At 46.7% G+C, this 25,681-nt stretch overlaps 2 protein-coding genes across 3 annotated transcripts; one reads left to right on the top strand and one right to left on the bottom strand.

The window, feature by feature from the left end:
- The first annotated feature begins 422 nt into the window (after positions 1-422).
- On the top strand, positions 423-23,760 carry NMNAT1 (nicotinamide nucleotide adenylyltransferase 1). Of its 2 annotated transcripts, none has more exons than XM_080802762.1 (6): positions 423-595; positions 1,528-1,647; positions 15,502-15,672; positions 16,758-16,941; positions 19,416-19,558; positions 19,902-23,760. In XM_080802762.1, the coding sequence occupies exons 3-6, from the start codon at positions 15,558-15,560 to the stop codon at positions 20,312-20,314; spliced, it is 855 nt and encodes a 284-aa protein (XP_080658888.1). In that variant the 5' UTR covers positions 423-595; positions 1,528-1,647; positions 15,502-15,557; the 3' UTR covers positions 20,315-23,760. The 2 variants fall into 2 exon arrangements, with proteins under 2 accessions (XP_080658888.1, XP_080658889.1); XM_080802763.1 differs by having other exon boundaries at positions 520-826.
- LOC308341756 (uncharacterized protein) lies at positions 5,184-11,322 on the bottom strand (the record flags this gene model as incomplete). The annotated part of the gene is made up of 6 exons (XM_080801745.1): positions 5,184-5,260; positions 5,454-5,520; positions 6,334-6,464; positions 8,269-8,348; positions 9,324-9,386; positions 11,249-11,322. The coding sequence occupies 6 exons, from the start codon at positions 11,320-11,322 to the stop codon at positions 5,184-5,186; spliced, it is 492 nt and encodes a 163-aa protein (XP_080657871.1).
- Positions 23,761-25,681: the final 1,921 nt, after the last annotated feature.

The following is a 25,681-nucleotide window of genomic DNA, read 5'->3' as shown; positions in this document are numbered from 1 at the left end:
CTTGCGGAGGTGTCCCCTAGCGAGGCTGCGGGGGCTCCCGAGGAAAACCCTGCATCTCCACGTGTCCGCAGCGCGGCTGTCAAAGCCAGAAGCCCGGGTAAGAGGAGGGCGGAGAGCACACGTTTTCCCGGCTGGACGTGAGCAGCTACGGACCTCAACCACCGGGACGCGACACCGAGCAGCTCCGGCCACCACCCCAAACCCCGTGTCCGTGGCGGAACTTGGAGCTCCCGCACCTGGGTCCCGCGGCGGCCCGCTCGACTAGGCCCCGGCTGCCACCAGAGGTCGCCATGAACCCCCCGCCCCCGAAACTCTTGCGGACCTCCCAGACCAGAACCCGGACAACCCCCTGGGGCCCTCAGGGTCCCCCCTCCGCCTGCGCCACCGCCTTGGTCCCTGAGATCAGAGCCAGGGGCCCCGCCTACCTGAGGGTCCTGGCCGGGCGGACGCTCACAGTCGGAGCACTTCCGGCGGACGTATGCATTTCCGGCCTCCAGCAGCCAATGAGGGTGCAGCCACGGGTGTTTCCTGGTCTGGCGTCCGGGCTGGGGGTCGTCTCCGGGAGGACTTCGGGCGGGTCGACCCTGAGGACGTGGTAAGCCCCCTGGCCTGAGCCCCCTGAGAAACCAGTCTCTAGGGGAGTCAGCGCAGGACTCTCTGTCGCAAACTTGGGGGAGTCTAGCATGGTGGAGTCTTTGAGGGGCGGATATAACGGTCTCCGAGGCGAGGTCATATTCCAGTTTGGGGCAGGAGTCTTGCGCCTTCATTCTTTCCAACTGTCTGTGGAGCCGGAACCTCGGTAGTTTTTCCTCTGCCCTCTGAACAGGTGATTCACCTTGGGAAAAAAAAAAAAAATCCTTTCTAGAGGTTTCTTGAGCGTGGCGGAGGGGGCCGGGGGCGGAGGAGGAAGTGTTCCATTTTCTGAAAGTCTTCTCTCTCCTGGGAAATCCGTCTTTCCAAATCCGTAAAGACCAAGTGCCCTTTCCTGGAAGCGCTTGGACACTCACGGCCCTTGAGGACCCTGCGGGCTGTCGGCCGGGCAGCGCTTGTAAAGCTTCTGAGAGCCGGGGCGGAAGCCGTTTCCCCAGCTGTTCCCGCCCCGCTCCTTGAGTCCCGGGCGCCCGGGTCAACCTCAGGGTTGACGGCAGAATTGTTTCAGAGAACGTTGGCTTTCGGGCGAGTTCGATTCCACCCACCGCAGAGACTTCCAGCTACAGTTACCCTGGGGGTCCGTCAGAAAGAATGACTTCTGCAGGGGCGCCTGGGTGGCCCAGTCATTAAGTGTCTGCCTTGGGCTCAGGTCATGATCCCGGGGTCCTGGGATCGAGCCCCCACATCGGGCTCCCTGCTGAGCGGGAGGCCTGCTTCTCCCTGTCGCACTCCCCCTGCCTGTGTTCTTGCTCTCACTGTGTATCTCTCTGTCAAATAAATAAATAAAATATTTTAAAAAGAAAAAAAAAAAAAGAATGACTTCTGCCAGTTCTCATTGTAGGATTTCGGACTTCTAACCAAAACGCTGTTTTTCAGAGTTAACAGTTTGGAGGTGAGACTGCTGTGGCAGCCCAACTTGGAGAAACCGTTGTCACTGTTGGAATAGTTCCAGTACCTTGCAGAACGCCTCGGGTTCGCAGCATCTCCTTTGTGAAAGTAAGCTGACTGCTGTGTTAGCGGGATTGTCTCCGATTTTCAATGTGTGGATATGTGTGGCTGGGTCATCCCATCGCTTTGAGTAATGCAGAACTCTCAGTGACAAATAGGGTCAGTGCCAAACAACACGGAAAAAATACACTTGTTTCACCACTGGAAGAACTTGCTAAATAAACATTTGCTCACTGTGTGCTTCCCCTGACTTTTTAAGATTTTATTTATTTTTTTATTTGACAGACAGATCACAAGTAGGCAGAGAGGCAGGCAGAGAGAGAAGGGAGGAAGCAGGCTCCCTGCTAAGCAGAGAGCCCGATGTGGGGCTCCATCCCAGGACGCTGGGATCCTAACCTGAGCCGAAGGCAGTGGCTTTAACCCACTGAGCCACCCAGGCGCCCCTCTTCCCCTGATTTTTTTTAAAAAGATTTTATTTATTTATTTGAGAGAGAGAGAGAGAGACAGAGAGAGTGTGCAAGCAGGGGGAGTGGCTGAGGGAGAAGCAGACTCCCCGCTGAGCAGGGAGCCCGATGCGGGCTGGATCCCAGGACCCTGGGATCATGACCTGAGCTGAAGGCAGACGCCCAGTCGTCAGAGCCACCCAGGCGCCCCTACTTCCCCCGATTCTGAGGGTAATGTGATGTTCTGTTCAGGTGTTCGTGTTGGTTTAGTGTGTGCAGTCATAGGAGCTGTGGAGGGCAGGCCTTGCTGGATCCACGCATTCTGTTTGCCGCCTCTTTCTCAGTGACTTGATTCAGTTCAGCACTTCTATGCTGGGGGTGCTCCTTGGGTTCTTGTTTAGAGTTAATGGATCATGAAAAAGTATTCCTAGTGCAGAAGTAAGAGAAATTGGTTTGGGTTCCAGTTGTCAAACAGAGACAGGATCCAGGCTCTGAAGGGGTTTGGGGAGGGAGGAGAAGAAACTGGGAAAATAGGAATAACGTGTTAAGTGAGTAGACACTGGAGACGGCACTGGGGGAGGTAACTTCAGAGCTGGGAGTCGTAACTGGGAAACCAGATCAATACTACTCGGCAGCTGGAGGATTTTAGGACGTTTAGACTTGGACTTGGAATAGGAGCCTAGAGAGTGCAGGTTGCTCCCGCTAGGTAGGGAAAATGCTGGGGCAGGTGAAGCTTGAGCGACTAACAGGAAGTCCATGAGCCCAAGGCTCTCTGAACACGCGGACCTCTATGACCTCTTTTAAATGGCTACCAGTACATTGATTGTACCATTGTGAGTCTTGGGTCATGGTGAAGACCATGAATTTTTAGTGTCAAGGTTGTTACACGAACTATGAGATCTTGAGCAAGTTAATCAATCTCTTTCAGCTTTAGTTTTCTCATGTTTGTTTGAAAAAGGGATGGTATGGGTGCCTGGCTGCCTCAGTGAGAAAGACATCGTCTCTTGATCTCAAGGTTGTGAGTTTGAGCCCCACATTCAGTGTGGAGATTACTAAAACAAACAAACTTTAAAAAAGTGGGGAGGGGGTGCTTGGGTGGCTCCCTCAGTTAAGTATATGACTTTGTCTCAGGTCATGTTCTCAGGGTCCTAGGATCCAGCAGAGTCAGATCAGGGAAGTCCAGTCCCCCCACCCCCACTCATGCGCATGTGTGTTTGTCTGCCCGCATGTGCGTCTGTCTGCACCCATGGGCATATGTGTGTCTGTCCGCGCACATGCGGTTTCTCTCTCTCAAATAAAATCTTTTTTAAAAAAAGAAGATCATAAGGGGTGCCTGGGTGGCTCAGTTGTTAAGCGTCTGTCTTCAGATCAGGTCATGATCCCATGGTCCGGGATTGAGCCCCACATCAGGCTCTCTGCTCAGCAGGGAGCCTGCTTCTCCCTCTCCCACTTCCCCCTGCTTGCGTTCCCTCTCTTGCTGTGTCTCTTTCTGTCAAATAAATAAATATAATATCTTATTTATTTATTTGACAGAGATCACAAGTAGGCAGAGGGAGAGAGGGGGAAACGGGCCCCTGCTGAGCAGAGAGCCTGATGTGGGGCTCAATCCAAGGACCCTGAGATCATGACCTGAGCTGAAGGCAGAGGCTTAACCCACTGAGCCACCCAGGTGCCCCTAAATAAATAAAATCTTAAAGAAAAAAAAAGTTGGTTACTTAACTGACTGAGCCATCCGGGGGCCCCTCCAAATTTTTATTTAAATTCCAGCTAGTTAGCATATTTCATTTGTTTCTGGGGTATATGCGCTTTTCATTTATTTATTTAATTTATTTATTTTATTTTTTAAAGATTTTATTTATTTGACAGACAGAGATCATAAGTAGGCAGAGAGGCAGGCAGAGAAGAGAGGAGGGAGCAGGCTCTCCGCAGAGCAGAGAGCCCGATGTCGGGCTCGATCCCAGGACCCTGGAATCATGACGTGAGCCGAAGGCAGAGGCTTTAACCCACTGAGCCACCCAGGCACCCCTATCTAATTTATTTTTAAATATAAGCTCTATGCCCAATGTGGGGCTTGAATTCACAACCCGGAGATCAAGAGTTTCAAGGTCTACAAACTGAGCCAGCCAGGGAATTCTCAGAGAACCTGGAGAATTTTTTAAAATTTAATTAATTTATTTTAAAAGATTAATTTACTTGAGAGAGGGAATGCGCAGTGGGGAGGGGCAGAGAGAGAGAGGGAGAGAGAAATCCAAGTAGACTCTGTGCTGAGTGGGGAGCCCGACATGGGCTCCGTCTTATGACCCTGAGATTATGACCTGAGCCGAAAACAAGAGTTCGACACTTAACCGGCTGAGCCACCCAGGTGATGTGTTGGGAGATATTTATATTGAATGTGACCTTCCTGCCAACAGATAGTTCTTTTCCTCAAGAAATAGAGTTGTCTCCACTTCCTCAAAACGTCAAGAGCATCTGTGATTACCTAGCTTCTACTTAAACTACCTCACAGGAAAAGAAGACAAACATTATGCGGGTCACTTAGTTATTTTCTCTGGACAACCTTGACTGTCATGATGCAGAAGATTGTGTTACCCGTGTAGAGGAGATTATGGTTATTTTTACTCTAAAATTTCCCACTACATTTTTAAAGAACAAATTGTTCGATTATACCATCTGAATCCGTGTATCCTCTTAAAATTAAACCTACACCTTTGTTCATTACTAAGATCTATATTTTACTTCTTCCTTTTCAGTGCTTATCCATCCAGCTGATGGTAATAGTTTCACGAAACAAAAACGGAGGTTTAGAAAGTCAATGTCACGATCTTGAAAGTATTTAACAGAGTATCTTTATGTGGGGGGAATTCGGTTGTGATGTTAGTCCGGTGATTTGGGTTGAACTGTTCCTTTTTATCCATTGTCAGTGCTAATCCATACTTCAAGACAACTTTCTTTCAAATGACTGGTTTTGATGTGCTTCCTGTTTTCGTAGCTCTGATGTCAGCTGACCATCTCACTCCAGAGTGGTAGGGTAGGAGATGAGCTCCTGCTTGCCGGCAGCAGTCAGTTGGCAGCTGCCGGGACTGGCTCACCTGCCGAAGCCATCTGTGTGAGGCAGGAGACCGGAGGGCTCACATGCCAGCATCAGACCATTGGTTTAGTGTCTGGTGGTGCGCAGGCCACGCTAGCCAGCCAGTTCAGCGCCAGGCCGGAGAAAAGCACTGTGGGATGAAGCACGGGATCTAATTAAATGGATTGGAAATCATGTGAAAAGGATGGCTTTTTACTCCTTTGCTTTGTGGAGCTCTTGCTTTAGGAGGAACCAGGCTTCTCCTTGCGCTGTGATGCCTCTAGCTGAGCAGGGACTTCCTCGAAGCCTTTGACAAGGAGAGGCTGCTTGGGAAGTTTGCTTACCTGCAGAAACCAAGCTGCTCACTGACAGCAGCACAGACAAGTAGTAAAGTTCAGGAGTCGTTTTTTCCTGTATTCGGGAAGAAAAAGCACTGTGAGAAATACTTGTGTTTTGGTTGGAACCTATATTTACAACTTTTTGCCAAAGGATTTAAACAGTGGCACCAGCTTAGCAAGAGATGGAAGGCTTGCTGCTCGCTGCGCCATGTGCAGGCCAGCACTTCACTGTTGATTGATGACTTATCTTTTTTCTTCCTCCCCCCTCTCTTTTTAGTCTAGCAAAGTGGATTTCCTCCACAGAAAGAAAAATCTTTCATGGAATTTTTAAACTTCCCTGATGATATGTGTTATGTTTTGTTTTTTTAAAGATTTTGTTTATTTATTTGACAGATCACAAGTAGGCAGAGAGAGAGGAAGGGAAGCAGGGTCCCCACCGAGCAGAAAGCCCGAAGTGGGGCTTGACCCCAGAACCCCAGGATCATGACCCGAGTCGAAGGCAGAGGCTTTAACCCGCCGAGCCACCCAAGCGCCCCTTGATGATATGTTTTAACTGTGACATGTGTCTAATTAGGAATTCTGCATCTATATATCTCTATTTTTAGTGTGAGGAGAAAATAAATATTGAAGACTGATGTTTTATTATATACAGACATGCTTTCAGATTAAGGTGAGCCCTTGAGAAATTCAGTATTTAAAAACACACACAGGGCGCCTGGGTGGCTGAGTTCATGATCCCAGTGTCCTGGGATCAAGTCCAGCATTGAGCTCCTTGCTCAGCGGGGAGCCTGCTTCTCCCTCTGCCTGCTGTTCTCTCTCTCTGACAAATAAGTAAATAAAATCTTTAAAAAAAATAAAAAATAAATTAAAAAAAATAAAAACACACACAGTCAGTTGCCAAAACTGTTAACACCACGGTACAGGCTCCTTCACCAAAGGATCCCACACCAAATACAGCAAACATCTTCTTCAGTGCCTGCGGGACTGGTTCCATATGCGTAAGCAGCACAGTAAAACCTAGAAGGAGAGCAGAACTGTCTGTTTACTGGGTGTGATTATCTCAGAAATACATCCTTGAATGCAAACCAAACAGAGGATGTTTCCTCGCTTCCCTCCCGTGGGACACAGATGCTCAAAACCTTGCCAGGCTAAGGTATTCCTTTGACATGGGTTGTGTTCTTATTATTGGCATTGCTGGTGATAAAAACACCAGCTGCGGGGTGCCTGGGTGGCTCAGTCAGTTGGACGTCTGCCTTCAGCTCAGGTCGTGATCCCAGCGTCCTGGTGTTGAGCCCTACATCGGGCTCCCTGCTCAGTGGGGAGCCGCCTTCTCCCTCTCCCTCTGCCACTCACCCTGCTTGTGCTCTCTCTCTCTGTGTCAAATAAGTAAATAAAATCTTTAAGAAGAAAACAACTGACTCCTTTTTTCACGATTCCCTTATTTTATTTTATTTCTTTCTTTTTAAAGATTTTATTTATTTATTTGATGGAGAGAGACACCGTGAGAGAGGGAACACACGCAGGGGAAAGTGAGAGAGGGAGAAGCAGGCTTCCTTCTCAGCAGGGAGCCCGATGTGGGGCTCGATCCCAGAACCCTAGGAATATGACCTGAGCCAAAGGGAGCCGCTCAACGACTGAGCCACGCAGCTACCCCGATTTTTAAAAAAATTTTTTTAAGATTTTAATTATTCTTTATTCATTTGAGAGACCAAGCGAGAGCAAGCAAGCACAAGTGGAGGGGAGAGCCAGAGGGAGAAGCAGCAGCAGACTCCCCACTGCGCAGGTACGCTGACGTGGGACTCGATCCCAGGACTGGGAGATCATGACGTGAGCCGAAGGCAGACACTTAACCGTCTGAGCCACCCAGGCGCCCCTAAGATTTTTTTTTTTTAAGTTCTGTTTATGTATTTTAGAGAGAGAATGTGTGCAGTGGTAGAGGGCCAGAGGGGGAGAGAGAGAAGCAGATGCAGGGCTCAATCTCATGACCCTGAGATCACGACCTGAGCTGAAATCAAGAATTGGACGCTTAACCATCAGAGCCATCTAGGAGCCCCTAAAATTTTTTTTAAGATTTTATTTTATTAAGAATCTCTACACTGAACACAGGCTCAAATTCACAACCCCAAGATCAAGAGTCGCATGCTCCACCAACTGAGCCAGCCAGGCACTGCTAAAAAAAATTTTTTTTAAGATTTTATTTATTTATTTGACAGAGATCACAAGTAGGCAGAGAGGCAGGCAGGCAGAGGGGTGCATGGGGCAGGCACATGGGTGGCTCAATGGTTTAAGCCTCTGCCTTCTGCTCAGGTCATGATCTCAGGGTCCTGGGATTGAGCCCCACATCGGGCTCTGCTCTCACTGTGTTTCTTTCTGTCAAATAAATAAAATCTTATGAAAAAAATTTTTTAAAATCATAGACATAATTGTTTTTTTTAATAGGTTTTTTTTTTGAAGATTTTATTTATCTATTTGACAGAGATCAGAAGTAGGCAGAGAGAGGGGGAAACAGGCTCCCTGCTGAGCAGAGAGCCCGATGTGGGGCTCAATCCCAGGACCCTGAGATCACGACCTGAGCCGAAGGCAATGGCTCAACCCACTGAGCCACCCAGGCGCCTCCTCATACTTAAATTTTAGGACAACCAAAACAGTTACTAAGGAACTTATAAAAAATTTCCTTCACCTGAATTTTAAATGTGAATTTTTTCTTAAGTTTCAGTCTGAGCTCCAGAAGAGTGGGAAGTCCTGTATTAAGCCAGTTTTGTTTTGGCAGCGTCTGGCAAATAATAAGCACTTAGTACGTGCTTGATAAATGCCTACTTACCAATTGTGAAGAAAGTAAAGATGATATTGCCAACCAAGTTGGTAAGGAGAGGTTGCCTGCAGTATCGGGAAGATGTGGGCCTGAAATCAATACACGGGTCATCCATTAATTTATCAATTGTTAGAAGAAATTCGCCCTCTAAGCACAGTACCAGAAGGCACTAACCATTGAATTCTTACCCTAATTCTGGCCTGAGGTTCATTTGGCTCCAGGCAACTCATTTAAGAACCTTGGTTCCTTTACCATAACTGCAAGTTAATAGTGCAAAACCAGCCCACAAGTGATGAAGAGTTGTTTGTATTTACAGTCGCTGCACAAATGATGTTTACCTCTTTCAAATTCAAGTTAACTGGATATTTTGGTGAGAAAAATATCTTGTGGGAATTCTGGCCTTCTGGAGTAAGGAAATAGGCCTTACTGCACACAAAACTCCTATGACAGATGTGGGCAAGTTTAAATTAGGCTAATTACAGTGAGTGTCACAGTTTCCCTTTCTTTCTTGTCACGTGGATTCTTGGTTTTCAGATTGTTTTAGGATTTCCACATTTTTAGAGCTGCAGTTTTAAATTTTGAATGTATCAAATGGCATTTGCTTCATTTGTCCAACTATTAGCTGACTCTTTCTGCCAAGACTAACGTCCTCTATAGTATCTGAAATAATGTATCAAGTCATAATCTGGTCACATATGCCTGTGTCACCCTCAGCCCTGCAGACGTTAGCTCATGCGAGGCTGCCAGGACTGGTCTCTAGGGCATCCAAGGTTTGAAACATTGGTGCCTTCATTGTCTCCCATTTAATGGCTATTGTACCAGAAGAAATTGTGTTGATTAAGTCAAACTCAGCCTGCCCTATTCCCCGGTATCCTTTTGGCATTGAGATTTTTGACTTTTCGAAGAGGTGAAGCAGGTGACTACCATTGACAATAGGGGCAAAAACAATGGGGCAGGCCGCGGTTAAACACGGAGCGGGAATCTCAGAGCACACCCCAGCCATCTCCAGAGGTAAGACAGTCGTGCCGAGCTGCCAGGTAATGGGGTTAGCTGAGAGAGCTTACCTTAGCAGAACAAACAACTGGAGGCCCAGAGCGGTGGTCCCAAACAAGAACACGGTCACTTGTCTGCATGGGACAGACAGAGTTACAATTTACGTTTTTTCTTCAGTGAGGGTCCTGGGATCGAGCCCTGCATCGGGCTCCCTGCTTAGTGGGGAGCCTTCTTCCCCCTCTCCCTCTGCCTCTCCCCCCAGCTTGTGCTCTCTCTCTTGCTCACTCTCAAATAAATAAAATGTTAAAAAAAAAATTTGGGTTCTGTTTCATAACGTTACATCAAACCATGGAAGTAAAGTTTTAAACACAATAAAGATGACTTACAGTCATTCCATTAGAGCAAATTATGTCTAATCATACGGCCCTGCGAGTGATAGCTGCTGGTCATTGAGCTCCTGCTGTGTACCAGGTGCTGTTGATACTGGTCTCTCAAGAGTCTTTTTTTTTCTTCAAGATTTTGTTTATTTATTTGTCAGAGAGAGAGAGTGAGAGCAGAAGCGGGTGGAGCAGCAGAGGCAGAGGGAGAAGCAGGCTCCCCGCTGAGCAGGGAGCCCGATGTGGGACTCGATCCCAGGACCCTAAGACCATGACCCCAGCTGAAGGCAGACGCTTAACCGACCAAGCCACCCAGGTGTCCCTGGTCTCTCAGGAACCTTTAACCTTCGTTCCTTTACCATGACTGACTGTCAGTTAATGCTGTAAGATAACCCACAGGTAATAGTAAAAGTTAATACTCACCATTCGTAGACAAATGTGTCAGACATTTTTTATTCACTTTCTCATTTAATGTGCATAAAATCCAGAGCACCTGGGTGGCTCGGTTGGGCATCCAACTCTTGGCTTCGGCACCAGTCGTGATCTCAGGGCCTCGAGATTGAGCCCCATGTCAGCTTCCGTGCTCAGCCGCGAGCCTGCTTGAGGTTCTCTCCGTCGCCCTCTGTTCCCCCCTCGACCCCACGCTCGGTCTCTCTCCTCTCTCTCAAATAAATGAATAAATAACATCTTTTAAAAAATATGCACAAAACGCTATGAGGTAGGGATTGTGGTTCCCCATTTTATTAATGAGGAAACCAAGACTCAGAATAGTGAAGCATCTTGTCCAAGGACAAGTACCGAGTAGCGACCGAGCTAGACCTGTGAACCAGGGCCGAGAGTCCTAACCACGCCTCTGCGCTGTGCTTGCTCTGTCTCTGGTCAGATGGGTCGCACTGAGCATGACTCAGAGTAAACCCACCAACCACAGCTTATACAACCACATGAAGGCTACTGTTTCTGCTCATATTTGAAATTCTTTTGAGATTACGTGTACATAGTTTCCGTGCATATAAGAAAATCTTCCACAATACCTAATAAGTTCTTTTTACCATAAACTGTATTATTTACCTTGATTATTTTATTAATCAGGTTTAGCACTGAAAGACCTTAGGGTATTTGTAGAAATCAAATCTACCCTCCAAACACAAAGATGTATCTCCACTGAAAGCACACACACACAAATTTAAAAATATACTCCTGGACTGGCAATGGCACATTGTTATAACTAGGATATAGTTATAGGCTTAATGTGACTATTTTGGAAGGAATAGCATCTTTTTAGGGGTATAAATTCCGATCAGTTGTCAAGTCAATCACATTATTTTAACAGTCAGCCAACATAGATTTAATCATATTGAGCATTTATGAGATGACAAGAAAAGACAGTTAACTATTTTTTTAAATGTTAACATTTAAAAAACTGGCTTAATGTTTATAAAATGTTTCATCAATGTTTACGTGTCAGTTTTTAAAATTTAAAGTCAGTAATTACTATGTCAGATATACTTCAGCTTTTTATAAAATGATTTTAAAATTGAAAATAAATTTTAGTTAAACACTGAGACTGTCTCAGGAAGAAATGGGCTGTTTGTCATCGCAAGCTGGGGAGGGACACTTACAGCCTGAACCGGTACGATCTCGGCAGCCAGCAGTGCAGGTGATATGCTGTGTGGGCCAGACAGAAGTGAATCATGGGGACGCTGGTCGTTGTGCACCTGGAGCAAGGCACGGGATCCAGAGCAGCCCTGTTAGAGCTCCCAAACCACCTCTTCACCCATCTGTCCCCAGCTTGTTCCCCTTCCCAGTGCAAGTACTCTGGTACCCTGCAGTGATCCAGAGGAAGTGGTTTTCAGCTATGACGGACGCTCACTGTAGCTTAATTCTTCTGTGGTTTTGAAGGTCCGAGCTCAAGTTGGCTGTGTTCACGGGGAATTAATAGAACCGAACTGGATATTTGAGATGCGTTGTGAATGTGACCAGGGAGAAAGCTTTCTCTAGCTGAGCGATCAGCTTCCCCGAGCCCCTCCCCAGCCTGTTCGCTGGGGAGGTCCTGGAAACCTGAGTGCATCCCTAAGGTTAGGGAAGGGCTCCCAAGCTCTTTGTTCTGTCCTTCCCTGAACAGCAGGCAGCTCCCTTGGGGACCCATACCTCCTGTTCTTAGCTTTATTGTCCTTGGTGCTCACAGCTCAATATCCTGGGGTGGGCGGGGGAGGTGGGGGAGAGGAGTGGTGCCTTAAACTTGAGGTGGGCGGGGCTGGCCAGTTACCCTGGTTTCCCTGTGGGCCTAGAATACGCTTGGAGATGTATTTACCACCACCCTGTAATACCAAAGGCACTTTGTATGGAATTGGGGGATAGGAATGGGAGGAGTGGGAACGAGCCTCAAGTGATCCCTGGCATCATCCTTAGGCCGGTAATTGAAAGGTAGGACATTATTCCTATGAATCAACACTTTTTAAAAAAAAATTCTGTATGGGACATTACAGACCTTTCTGTCCTTTGTTTCTTTCTTTTTTTTTTTAAAGATTTTATTTATTTATTCGACAGACAGAGATCACAAGCAGGCAGAGAAGCAGGCAGAGAGAGAGGAGGAAGCAGGCTCCCTGCGGAGCAGAGAGCCCGATGTGGGGCTCGATCCCAGGACCCTGGGATCATGACCCGAGCTGAAGGCAGAGGCTTTAACCCACTGAGCCACCCAGGCGCCCCTCTGTCCTTTGTTTCTTAGCAACATTAGTGTCCCCCTGATCCCTACCAATATGCTTTGTTGGGAGAAGACCTCAAATGTTTATTGAATAAATATTTCTTATTTCCATTCTCACTGTCTACTTAAATTAAGGCACTCATTACTTTTTTTTTTTTTAAGATTTAATTTATTTATTGGAGAGAGTGAGACAGAGATAGTGAGAGGACAGGAGCAGGGAGAAGCAGGCTACCCACTGTGCAGGAGCCCGATGTGGGACTCGATCCTAGGACCCTGGGATCATGATCTGAGCTGAAGGCAGATGCCCAACCAACTGAGCCACCCAGGTACCTGGCACTCATGGCTTTCAACTGGCCTTTCTGTCTTGTTTTGCCCCTTCCAAGTAATCCCCTAGCATCACCATCATCAGTATTGTCACTTTCCTCCCAAATAACAGCTAGCACTTATTTTTACACTCTGCTAGGCAGTATGCTAAGCACTTTGCCATTGATCAGAGTAAATCCTCAGAGTAACTGGAATTGGTTGTCATTGTCTCTATGTTACAGATGACACTGAAGACACATAATGAAGTGATTTGGTTAAGTTGGTAAAATCGAATAAAAGGTTTTTTTTTTTAATATTTTATTCATTCATGAGAGACGCAGGGAGAGAAGCAGGCTCCCTACTGAGCAGGAGCCCGATGCGGGACTCGATCCCAGGACCCCGGGATCATGACTTGAGCTGAAGGCAGACACTTAACCACTTGAGCCACCCAGGTGCCCCCCAAATGAAGGTTTTAAGTACCTACGTCTTCTTATTTTTCTAAAGCGGTTGTTTATATAGAACCCTGTGGTCCTTCCATCCTGTGGTCCTTCCATCGCTCAGGGAGCTTCAGGGTTCTCCATGTTTCACATTGCTCAGCTCCTCAGCAAGGAGGGCTCATTTCCATTCTGCACAGCTCGGTGTATCTTGCATTTTTCTTCTTGATGAGAGAGCCTAGGAGTCAGGAACCCGAGATGCTCGCCCTGGTTCTGCCACTTCCTGGCATAGAATCTGAGCAGAAGTGCGTTGGTCACCCGAGCACTTGGGTCTGAACACTACTGGGCTACAAATAAATGGTCCTGACACGGGTCTTCCGAGCACTGGCCAGTCTGAGAGGTGCACTGCAAGGTGTTGTATAGTCTTAATTTCCAGCTCGTTCGCAACCCATTTTTTTCTCTGAGATATTTGTAATACTGAAAAGTTAGAATGTCCAATGGTAGAAGATTGACTGGAAAAATAAAATATCTAACAATAGCTTAATTTTGTAACAAGTTAAATGACTTTGGCCAAATTTGTGTGTGTTTGCATGCTGAAGATTAAATGATCATGTGTATGAAAGCATTTGATATGTCAAAAAGTGTCATACAACTGTTTGTTTATTGCCATTTACTGTAGTTCTCTGTTAATTATAAAAATACTCTGATCTCTACAAGTCATTCCGCAAAGTTCCCAAAATTGCTTTCAGCAATTTGGCATCACTGGAATTAGATTTATAAGCTCTCAGAACGATTACTTTGAAACATAATTTGGATATATAAGAATATTTTTTAAAACTTTATAATAACAAAACTGTTTTTTGATCGTTAATAAGCAATGTCTATCAAAAAAGATAACCCGGAACTGAGTGGTTTGACTTTAAGGGGTGGAAAGGTTTATTGTGTCAGGGAGCAAGAATTCCTTTCCTCTCAGGTCTTTCTAGCTTAGGGAACTAGGAATCAGATTGACATGAGAAAGATTAAGTGGAGAAAATCAAGTCAAATTTCCACATAGACACGGAAATTCCAAAGACAGTCAGAATGAAGCACATTATGTCATTCTGCACTAAGGAGAGGGGAGCGGGGGTCTGGGACTCCAGAGGAAAGGAATGCGCCTCAGAGCAGCAAGAAGAGCAGATGTTTGGTCTTAGATGTTTGCCATACGGATGGGTCTCTTGCATGACATTTATCTCTGCTAAGGACCCTTATTGTGGGGAAGACCCCAATTTAGATTCTTGTATGTCATTAAGGGAGGGGCAGAAGTTTCTCTTGAGCCTGCAGGATCTCAAATGCCTTCCAGTCAAAATAATCCGCGTGCCAGAGTGGCATTCCGAACCCTTGCAACTGACTCCCGGCACAAGGAATGCAAAAGACCCCCATAGAGATACAACATATGCCACTTTGGGGCATGCCACTGGGGATGAAGAGGCCCTCCCACAAACCTGCCAAAAAGAAAAAAATCATGTAAAAAAGGAATAGGAGTCAGAATGGCATTAGACTTTCAACAGTAGTGTTGGATGCTAGGAAACAATGAAGAAGTGCATTCCTAATTTTATTCTTAATATTTTTTTAAAGAATTTATTTATTAGAGAAAGAGAGAATGAGCAGGGGGAGAGGGAGGGGCAGAGGGAGACGCAGACTCCCCGCTGAGCAGGGAGCCCAATATGGGGCTTGATCCCAGGACCCTGGGATCATGACCTGAACCGAAGGCAAACGCTCAACTGACTGAGCCACCCAGGCGCCCCCAGGCCACTGTTTTGAAGGGCAGGCTGTCGGGGAGTCCTATTTATTTGGTAGTTGATAATGTCATTGTATCAGTTAACTGTGACCTTAGTCGTGCATCACAAAACTTTGGCAGTGTGCAATAACGAACATTCATTTTTGGTCATGAGTGGAGGGTCAGCTCATGGGTTTGTCGATGTAAGCCCAGCTCGGCTGATCTCGCCAGGGCCTGCCTGTGTGTCTGAGCATGTCGTCTGTGGTCTGGCCGGTGCCGGATGGCCCCCGCCGCGTAGCTGGTGTGGCTGGCTGTCCGTCAACAGGAGTCCGAGCTCTCTCCCACGCAGTCCGTCATCGTCCAGCAGGCTGGCCCCAGCTTGTTTTCATGGCAGAGGCAGGCGTCCAGAAGAGTGTGGAGCTGTGCAAAGCCTCAAAGGCCTGGCTCAAAACCAGCACACTGTCATGTTTGCCACATCGTTTTGTCCAAAGCAAGTCACAAAGAGGGGGAAGGAGATCCCATCCCTGTACAGCAGGAGCTGCAAATGTACCCTGAAAAGGAAGGGTGGGGAATGGGGCTGTCTTTGTCATTGAAGCCACAGGGTTTTGTCCACCCACTTGGAAGGTGGAAGGACGTCCAAAGACCTAGAACTGAACTTTTTTCCTCCTTCCTTTGCAGACCACAAGCAAAGGGTCAGAGTTTTCCGTTCAGATCAACAACTTCAAATTCTTAGCATGGAAAATTCAGAGAAGACAGAAGTGGTTCTCCTTGCTTGTGGTTCCTTTAATCCTATTACCAACATGCACCTCCGGCTGTTTGAGCTGGCCAAGGACTACCTGAATGGAACAGGTAGGAACTGTAGCCAGGGCACTACCCCAAAATATGGCACTCTGGCGTGTTGGGTATTTTAAGCTGAAGGAGTTTGGGGAAAATGGGAGAGTCAGGAAGGTCCCTCTCACCTCCTCCCCGCCATTCTCCCCTGAAGCAGCTCATAAAATCCTGATGTGAGGGGTGCCCTCCATACTCTGGGAGCAGAGGAGCATCCTTATTGCTAAGGGCAGAGGGATGCCGGGAAGAATCCAAACTAACAGAGCGTGCTAAATTTCCCCGAGTTTACTACACTTACTTCGTACTCTGCCCCATCACATGTCTCAGGGACGGTCCACTCTTCACTAACCTGGCATAAAACCACTCAGGTTTAGCTGTTTCTTGGAGTCTTCCTTTCCTTATGAAGGCACCATGTCATATAAACCTATTAAATAAATGTCTACATTTTTCTTCTGTTTTCCTTTCTTTGTCAGTTCAATTTTTCGGAGCCAGCCAGGGACCTGAGGAGAGTTGAGGAAAACTTCCTCCCTTACGTAATATGTTTTGTTACATGAGTGATCATTCGTATGCTGCTAGATTGATGGATGGGGGCTCACACTCACTAATAATCCTAATAATCAGGGGACTAAGATAAAAAGATGAAATCTGTTTTGCCCATCACATCGACAAAAACGTTTAAACTCGATAGTGTCAATTATCAGACGTTGGGGAGAAGTGGGCTCTTATATACACTGTAGGTGGCCAGTACAAATCGATTAAGGCTTTTTACAAGGCAATTTGGCAATATCAAAATGTGCATTGTGTGGGGAATGGGGAGTTAGTGTTTCGTGGGGACAGAGTTTCAGTTGGAGAAGATGAGAAAGTTCTGGAGACGGATAGTGGTGAGGACTGCGCGGCAGCGTGAATGTGCTTGATGCCCCTGAACCGTGCACTTAAGATGGTGAATTTTATGTTCTATTTCACCTCGTTTATAAATGAATGTATGAATGAAACAATCCCTGTTTGGGAAAGGAGGGGGTCTGTTATAAAACCATATTGATGATAATATTTCCTGTGCATAAAATCGAACTTGTTACACCTCACATCAAATCTGACTCTTCATCCAGGAAAATACAGAGTTATCAAAGGCATAATCTCTCCTGTTGGCGATGCGTATAAGAAGAAAGGACTCATCTCTGCCCACCACCGAGTTATCATGGCAGAACTTGCCACCAAGAATTCAGAATGGGTGGAAGTTGACACCTGGGAGAGTCTTCAGAAGGAGTGGGTAGAGACGGCTAAGGTGCTAAGGTATTCACGGCGAAGTTGGCTTTGTCAGTTCTGCGGCATGAGTCGGGCGCTTTTTGCCATGTTCCGGTGCTGCCTGTGTCTGTGAAATGCAGATTTGCAAACTGACTTGCATCGGGAGGGCTTCCGGCCTAGGGTTATTTCTTGGGTGTGGAGCACAGCAGCAGAGCTCGGGGGTTCCTTAGACTTTATGCCTTTCCTGTGTTTTGAGCTGTTTGCATGCTTGTTACTATGTGTATCTCTACGAGAGAGGATACAGAGAGAAGCCTGCGTGGCCTGTCTGTGCCCCAGACGAGAAAGGCAAAGTCGTTCAGACTTTGTCATTTATCTTCTTAAGTATAAAGGAGAGAGGCAGGTAATTTAAGCGAGAGAAGCCATGGTGCTTGGTCATGGGTGGCCCTGATTTTATGTGCTGCTTCGGTGACCATGTAGGGCGGTTGTCCCAGATCTCTGTGTTCACACCTTTGAAACAGTTGCAGGTGAGGATTCAGAAACTGCAGTGAGTGACACCTAATTATTACTTAATATTATCTTGGGTATCAGAGAGCTTTCTGAAAAACCTTCCTGTGTAATGTGTGCTCTTAGAGTTCTGAGCCCTCTGGTTCTAAGCATATCAGTTAGGATTTCAACAGGAAATAGGAACCACTCTAGAGTGTTTTTTGTTTTTGCTTTTTTTAAAGATTTTATTTATTTGTTTATTTGAGAGTGAGAGAGAGGGAGAGCACGAGTTTGGGGAGGAGCAGAGGGCGAGTCCCCGCTGAACGCAGAGCCAGCTGTGGGGCTTGAACCTCCGACCCTGAGATCATGACCTGATCAGAATCAGGAGTCAGATGCTCAACCGACTGAGCCACCCAGGCGCCCCAAAAGCAGAAAGGTATTTAGGTGCTCGTGCAGAAGTGTCAAGGGGCTTGTGGCAGGGCAGTAGGGTCTGTTCCAAGGTCATACCTCCTTAGCTGCAGTCAGTGTCCAGGAAGCTGTTCCTTCCTCTGCCGCCACAAATGCTGCTGCTCACCTGTCCGCTCTCCTAAGGTTGGACAGTGGAATACGGAGCGTGGCCACCACACTCATGCCTTCAGACAGATGGCGTCTGCCTCCCTTCTTCCTTCCGAGTCTCTCGCGAGCGGATCTCATCAGCAGAATCTCTGTCACATTGAGAACACGCCACAAGGACCTCTGGGAACTGTGTTCAGGGCAGGACTGGACCCCAGGCCGGCAGACGCTGTGCAGCACAGCCGCTTAGGAAGAGGGACTTCAGGCTTGGCGGGGAAGCGAGTCTGCTGTCTTCCTGGACAGCAGTTCTCGCGTCAGACGCCAGGCTTCTGCACGCCCGCCTTACCCAGCCTTCGCCCTCTGGCGCCACAGCAGCCTCCCTGTGCGTTACATATTCACTCAGCTGCTCGAGAGGGGAGGGAGTTAGGGGCACAGAGGACCCACACTTGGCTTCCCAAACTGTAGCTTGTGTTTCCCGGGTAGCTTCACAGTTGTAACGCGGTGGGCCTCCTGCTGCCACTCCAGGACACACAAGTCCTGCCTGTGGTCCCTTCCTTTTAGGCTTCAGGCGCTTGCCCCATCTAGGACCTTATCCTTGGCCTTGTGGCTCTCCATTACTAGGTCAAGCCACACTCTTCAGTGGTCAAGAGGGTAGGCTCTGGAACCAGACTGCTTGGGCTTAAATACTGGCTCTGCTACTTAGAAGCTAAGTGGCCTTGGGCAGGAGCACCTGGGTGGCTCAGTCGGTTGCGCATCTGACTCTCGGTCTCGCCTCGGCTCTTGTTGCACAGTCGTGAGTTCGAGCCCCACACTGGGCTCCATGTGCAGTGTAGAGCCTACTTAAAAAAAAGGCCTTGGGCAATTAATCTCTTAATCTTTCCATTAATCTCTTAATGGGGATAATAATTCTGACATAATAATGGGCCATAAAGTAGTTGCTTTGTAATACCCAAACCATTCACTCAATCAGATTGTTATTGAATGACTCCTGTGTCCCGGGAGTCCACCAAGAGCTCGAGTTGCAGCTCCAAGCCTTCAGTTCCCTCCACTGTAGGAATAATAATAACAACGATAATATTTATGGCATGGGTTGTTGAAAAGATTTAATCAAATGATCCATCCAAAGGACTTAGTGTAGTACTTAGCACATAATAAATAACTAATGTTAGCTCTTGTTATTATGATCCACACATAAAGCTTTGCATAATAATAGCCACCATCTGTTGTGTTCCCAGGGTCTCCTTGCTTTCTGTTCCCGGTAGCCACTTCCCAGCACCGCTGGCCAGCATCCATGATGATCTAGCAGTTCTGGGTACTGGTCAGCATTCATTGTGACTGGTTTGCCATCAGGAGTTCCTGTGGTTAAAGGTTGTTAATGTCACACGGCTTTAACTTTGGGTCAGAGGCTCTCGGGCATCTCCAGAGGTGCGGAATTTTAGTTGAATGTTGTGAGAAGAGAAATGTTCTGTTGCTTTGTTGTTTTATAGACACCATCAGGAGAAACTGGAGGCTGGGGGCTGTGATCACCAGCAGGACGCACCTATGCCGGCAAGGCCCGGACAGAAAAGGAAGTGGGCTGAACAAAGACAAGATATTAGCCAAAAGAAATTGCTAGAGCCAAAACCAAGAGGTCTGTTTCATCAAGACTTACCAACTAGAGAAGATAAGATTCTAGAGCTGAGCAAGCACCCTTTGTATTTTCATTTCATATTCAGTATGTGTGAGTGCCCAGAAAACATCCGTTGTTAGTTTTGTGAAGGGAGGGGCGGGGACAGAGAGGAAAAGGCATTTTGAGCTTATTTCTCCTGCAGTGGTCCTTAATTTCTGCGGTGTCCTAGCTCTCTTTCGAAAATCTGACTCTGATCAAAACTCTATAAACCCTGTAGCCAGAAAGACACATTGTTGTGTTCATTTTGATGCAGAGGATTATTAGCCAAGCGGACCCTGAAACTGTGTTTTCTTCTTCCTCCCAGCTGTGCCCAAGATAAAGCTGCTGTGTGGGGCAGATTTATTGGAGTCCTTCGCCGTTCCCGGTCTGTGGAAGAGTGAGGATATCACCCAAATTGTGGGAGACTCCGGGCTCATATGTATTACTCGGGCTGGAAACGATGCTCAGAAGTTCATCTACGAATCGGACACGCTGTGGAAACACCGGAACAACATCCACCTCGTGAATGAATGGGTCACCAACGACATCTCATCCACAAAGATCCGGCGAGCCCTCAGAAGGGGCCAGAGCGTTCGCTACTTGGTGCCAGACCTTGTCCGAGAATATATCGAAAAGCATGATTTGTATAGCTATGAGAGTGAGGAGAAGAACGCCGGTGTCATCCTGGCTCCCTTGCAGAGGAAGCCTGCAGACACTAACTCAAATCGTACAGCATGAGGTTTTGGACTTCCAGCTTGGGAATTTGAAACAGTCTGGCTGTTAGGAACTGGGAAGAGGAATTGTGATCTTATGTCATAAACTAAAGCTATCTGAAAGTCCGGTAAAAATCAATAGTAGATTCAGATCAGGTTTCTCATTTTGTTGGAAATTGCTAAGATGACTGTGTCCGATATGGTCTTTTTTTTTCTTCTTTTAAGAACATACAAATCCTTGAATCTTTAAAATGGGATTAATAGCACGAAAACCAGAAGACTTTCAATTTAACTAAAAATAAGAAGTCAAAAAGGACATTTTGGCTTTACCATGTAAGAGGAGCAAAGCGGGAAAAGCAAGAGTCCATTTAAAATGCTAAGTTCTGGGGCGCGTGGGTGGCTCGGTTGGTTAAGTGTCTGACTCTTAGTTTCCGCTCAGGTCGTGATCTCGCAGTCATGGGATCAAGCCCTCGTACCAGGCTCTGTGCTCAGCACAGTGTCTGCTTCAGGTTCTCTCTCCTTCTCCCTCCTCCTCACTCTTTCACTCAAATAAATAAATAAAATCTTAAAAAAAAAAACTATTTAAAATCCTAACTTAAGTTATAAAGGTAACGAACATTTTGTACATGCCTGTTTCTTGGCATTCTTCGCCAATGGTGGCCAAAGAAATAATTCTTAAAAAACAGTGATCTTGTAAAATGTGCCCGTGACCAGTCATCTTCAGCTGTTCGAAATGCAGGCTGTGAATGTGCGTGGTAGAAACTGGACACTAATGGTTCAGTCTCTGGCACACGTTGGAAGTTGGCCAGTCAAGCTTTGCCAAGACACATCTGCCTGGAGCTCCACCTTTGGAGCTGGGAGAAAGGTCCAAGCCTTCGAATGTTCGGAAAGGTGCACCGGTGTTTCTGCTGCCCGCACCAGAGGAACCGGGGAAAGGAATTGTGATCCTGTTTCATAAACTAAAGCTTAAGAGTTTGGTAAAAAACAATAGTAAATTAAAATCAGGTTACACGTTATGCCTGTTCTCAGCCCAGCCTCTGGTGGCTCTGGCCCTCTGCTGTCTTGCCATCTTCAGGAATAGCCTCGGAGAGGACATCACGCTACGTGGAACCAAGAGAACCACAGAAAATGAGGGAATTTACTCAAGGATTTTATTAAATATCAGTGCTCTTAGCCTTTCTTAATAGCTTAGTAAACCAAAGATGAATGGAGATCCTATGAACATGGGAAATGCCACACTGGGTGAGCTCAGCAGTTCCCCCAGCTCAGAATTTCCGGCACTGACAAATGGCTGGTTGGAAGAATGTTCCATGATCTCAGTCTAAAACTCTCGAGTTTCTGAAGAGCCCTGCTCTTTCTGTTATAGCCCCCTGTGAATCTGCCCTTTGTGAATTTAAGCAGAAAAAGGGTGTACTTTCTTACCCTTTTTCCCTTACCCTTTTCTATGCACTTTAACCAAAGTAGAACTCCCAAATAGTAACTGAGGTCATTAAGACGTCACAAACGCAGGCTTGTTATATAGTTGGGTGCTGACTAAAGTTTTGTGGAGGTTTTACCAACTGGTAAAGCAACAAGACTAGAAATAGCTTTTACAGAGTGTTAAGATTCATGAAATCATCCTGTGATAGAAACAGGACTAAAATTTCTCATGAAAGAACAATTTACCCTTTTGCAATTTATAGTCACACTTATACCATTCAAGAGGAAGGGTTTATGACTCTGTGAAAGGAAAAAATACTTAAAACCGTCCAGTTGTGCAGTCAAATCTGAGTGCACAGTTGCAAAGGGACAATGCAAAAGCCGGCCAACATATATTCTGCCGCTACTGACTTCTCTTACTGAAGCCAGCAGGCCAGCTCGACGGAGACCCGGGAGGCACGCAGAGCCTGCCACCAGTAGGCTTCAGTCTCTGCTGACAGAGGGACTTGGACCGTGGAGATGATGGCCATTTCTCCCCGTCCTTAGCTTTTAGGAGTTGAGAGTTGAAGCAGTCCTGAAAAAAAAACCATCTGTTGAAGCGATCCTGAAAAAGAACCATCTAGAAGCAGATGAAGCTACCGAAGTGTGTAACTTTGATTTCTTCTCCTGGAAAACTGTGCTTAGTTCATCTGACGTGTTTATGGAATGCAGAAGGGTTCCAATGCTAGGAACTTCTCTCTTTTATTTTGTAGACACTTATACCGCGGTGCCTTCCTACCTAGAAGTGCCCCTTGCCCTGCTCAGCTGTGAGTATATTGAATTCAGGATGCCCTGGGTAAAGCATTTGAGGACCTCCCAGGAGACATTGTCATAGTGAATGATCTTACTGTTGGGCTATTTCTGGATCAATACCTTTGTACATAGAACAAGCTGCTTTTAGCTTTGTCCTAGTACCAAGGACGCTGCTAATGCCACAGCATAATCATGTAGTTGTGAGTGACCTCAAGGGCAGAATTTCCTGTTTTGATAATGGACATTAGAACAATGAACTTCACAGGGGAATAAATGTTCATGATTGCTGTGACTTCCATTGAGGAAGAGGAAAATATGCCATTGTATTTCCTAGTATGGCTTTTTCATAATCTGCTCTTGTAATGTGAGTTTTGAGTTTGAGTTTAGGAAATGTGTAAAGCTGGTGTGTGGTGTGTGGTGTGTTTGATGCGGGTGCTTTTTATGTGTTGTACTCCTTTGCCTCTTACATTGTAGAATTCGAGTGCAGCAAAGGAATGAAAGTCCTTTACTGGCAGCATAATTCCGTTGAATGTACAACATCTGGGGAGATGTTTTGTTGTTTATGTGTTTAGGGGACAAGTGTGAATAGTAATCCATTTAGATGAGAGGAGCGGGTTCTCCTTGGTGATCAGGGGAGAGAGACTAAGCCAGGGGCATGATTTAGGCTCATCTTCTTGCATCAAAGGATGCTCTTTCTTTTTCTGCCATCTTGAGGGTCTCCCCACGGTGGAGGGAAGCCTTCTCTGTCAGGGTCAGCATGCGTGGTAGTGGTGGGGGTGCTGTTTTTCTTACCCCAGCCTCTGAGTCACTTCTGTCAGCCCAGAAGTCACTGTATTGTGAGATGGGCTCCTTTAACCTTGACTTCCAGGGGCCACAGGACATCTCTTCCACTGCTGTCCTCATACTCGTTCCCACAGGCCCCGTGATCTAGAACACCCCTCCCAGCACCCACCCACCTGTGAGGATGTACCGTGTCTACCTCTGAAATCTGTACGTAGATTAGCAGTGGTGCTGTTTGAACTTCAGAACGCCAGCACTGACTGGGCACCTACAAGGTGAGGAAATGAGGCACAGTTAGGTGACCGCTGTAAGTGACACACCCGAGTCTTGAATGAACAGTGCGTCTTCAGAGCCTGGGCTCTTAACTTCTTAATGCCTTACGTAACATAATACTCTTCAAAGAATGACGTTTTCGCCAAATCTTGAAGTTTTCATCCACCCCAAGCAGATGAGTACAAATAAAGAACACTTTGAACATGTGATAGTCTGATGGTGACATGCGGTGTGTTCTGTCCACACAGGAGGACCAAGTGGACCCTGTCCGATGTTAGCAGTTCCTTGGAACAGGGGTGGTGAATGCCAAGAGCGGGGAGGTGGTGGGAGCCGTAGTTTACTCTTGATCAGCAGAAACAGAACGAACATCACCCACAATGTGGTACCACAATGCCCCCCAGCAGCACTGTCACCTGTGAGACAGCAGAAGAAGATTCTGCCCCGGAGGCGGGTTTCCAGTCAGCAGATGGGGCGGGGGGGTGGGGGGGTCCGCTCACCGACTCCCAGAGTCTCTGGAAAATAATGCAGTGATCGCTGGAGTCCTTCCAGCTGTGAAATGTGATCGACCCGATGGAGAGTTGGCACTGGCTCCTCACCACTCTGAGCTGCCACCTGTCCCTTCTCTTGCGTGTGACCAGGAAGCATTTCTCGGAACGCTATTATTTTGTGACGTGCCAAGGGGAGCGCACAAGTACGAGGCAGTCGCCAGGTTGCCGAAGGTTAGGTGGCGAGAAGAGCAGGACTGCATCTAGAGCGTCAGCAAGGGACTCCAGAACCCCCGCTGAGGGTTTCCTGAACACGGTGCCTGGGGCCCTGCCAGCCAGGAAACCGGGGTGGAGGGTCTTCCAGGGAAAGTTCCTTACACTAGGAATTACTTGTCATTTATCTGAAGGTCAAGGAGTCCTATTTCCGTTCTGTTTGGGGGACTTTTGTTTTTCTACTCGGGCAGCCTTAGGTGGAGGAACAACCTGGGAGGAGGTACTGAGAAAAGGCACCAGCCTTAACGTCACATTAAACTGATGCAGATCTTACTCCTAGACCTGGGCCAAGCTCCCTGATGGCAATGCTTCCCTGCCTTAAGGGGTGGGAGGATGGATGGCATGAAGTGTCACAATGTCCATGCCATGCTTTGCTTGAGCCAGGACCAGACTCTACTAGGTGACACAAGAGTGGGTCCACTGCCAGGTGCCCCTCATTCATTCCATCCATTCCTGTCAAGGAGGGGTAGCATTGGTACACAGGTTTAGGATCTCATCTTGGCTATAATCTTAGGATTTGCAAATTGGCCAAATAAATTTCACCCGTTTCCAGAGATAAATTTTGGTCCTAGTCTAGAAGAAAGATCCAAGAATTGTGGAGGAGAAAATTACTCTTATCCCACAGCCAAGCTCAGTCTATGTCCACTTCAACTGAACTTCAACCCTACCCATACTAGATGGCCCTTGCTCAAGCTGGCCAAAAGCCATACTGACCAGCACAGATGCCAAAATTATTAGTAGTTATTTCTGTGACTTTCATTTTCGGGCCAACATTTAGAACAATAAGATTTTAAGGGTAGGAGGCAAGTGTGACTTTTCCATGTCCTGTTCCCTTAGTTTTCTGGAATTTAAATAGGCTTCATGCTCTAGAAATCTGGTCAGAGTTCATTGTTCTGTGTCCATCAAATGGCAAGATATAGCTAATCCAGGATTTGATATCAGCCCTATCATATTCCCCAAAGGAATCAATGTCTTATAGTTGGGAGAATCAATAGCCTCATGCTAGGTGAGGCAGGACCACTCTGGTTTCTCAGTAAAAATGGCATTTCTCCTTTGGAAAAGCCTGAAGCCTTTCATTCCACAAACATTTGTGGAGCACTTGCCAGGCATCGTGCTAGGCTCTGGGGATGCTGTAGAGGCAAATGAGAAGAACGTGGTCTCTGCTAATGAAAAAGAGAGTCAATAAACAAACCAAAAAAAGATAATTGTGGATTATGATAATTATGAAGGAAGTAAGCAGAGCTATGGTACAGAGTAAATGGATATGAGAAATGTATGAGAAGACTGTCCTAAAAAGGGGACTCAGAGATTATGGAAGAGAGTCAAGTATTTTCTTTTGTCCAAGTTGTAAACCAACTGAAAAATAAGAT

The sequence above is a fragment of the Martes martes genome, assembly GCF_963455335.1.
Source record: "Martes martes genome assembly, chromosome: 4".
NCBI classification, from domain to species: domain Eukaryota; kingdom Metazoa; phylum Chordata; class Mammalia; order Carnivora; family Mustelidae; genus Martes; species Martes martes.
Note: the sequence above shows the minus strand (reverse complement) of the source record. Positions and strands in the feature narration are given on the sequence as shown.

What these genes read in the sequence shown, in the direction of transcription:
- NMNAT1 (XM_080802762.1), top strand. Translation starts at nt 15,558, where the DNA reads ATGGAAAATTCAGAGAAGACAGAAGTGGTTCTCCTTGCTTGTGGTTCC. An exon ending in GAGACGGCTAAGGTGCTAAG is followed by an intron (nt 16,942 to 19,415) that starts GTATTCACGGCG and finishes GTTGTTTTATAG; the next exon opens with ACACCATCAGGAGAAACTGG. An exon ending in GCTAGAGCCAAAACCAAGAG is followed by an intron (nt 19,559 to 19,901) that starts GTCTGTTTCATC and finishes TCTTCCTCCCAG; the next exon opens with CTGTGCCCAAGATAAAGCTG.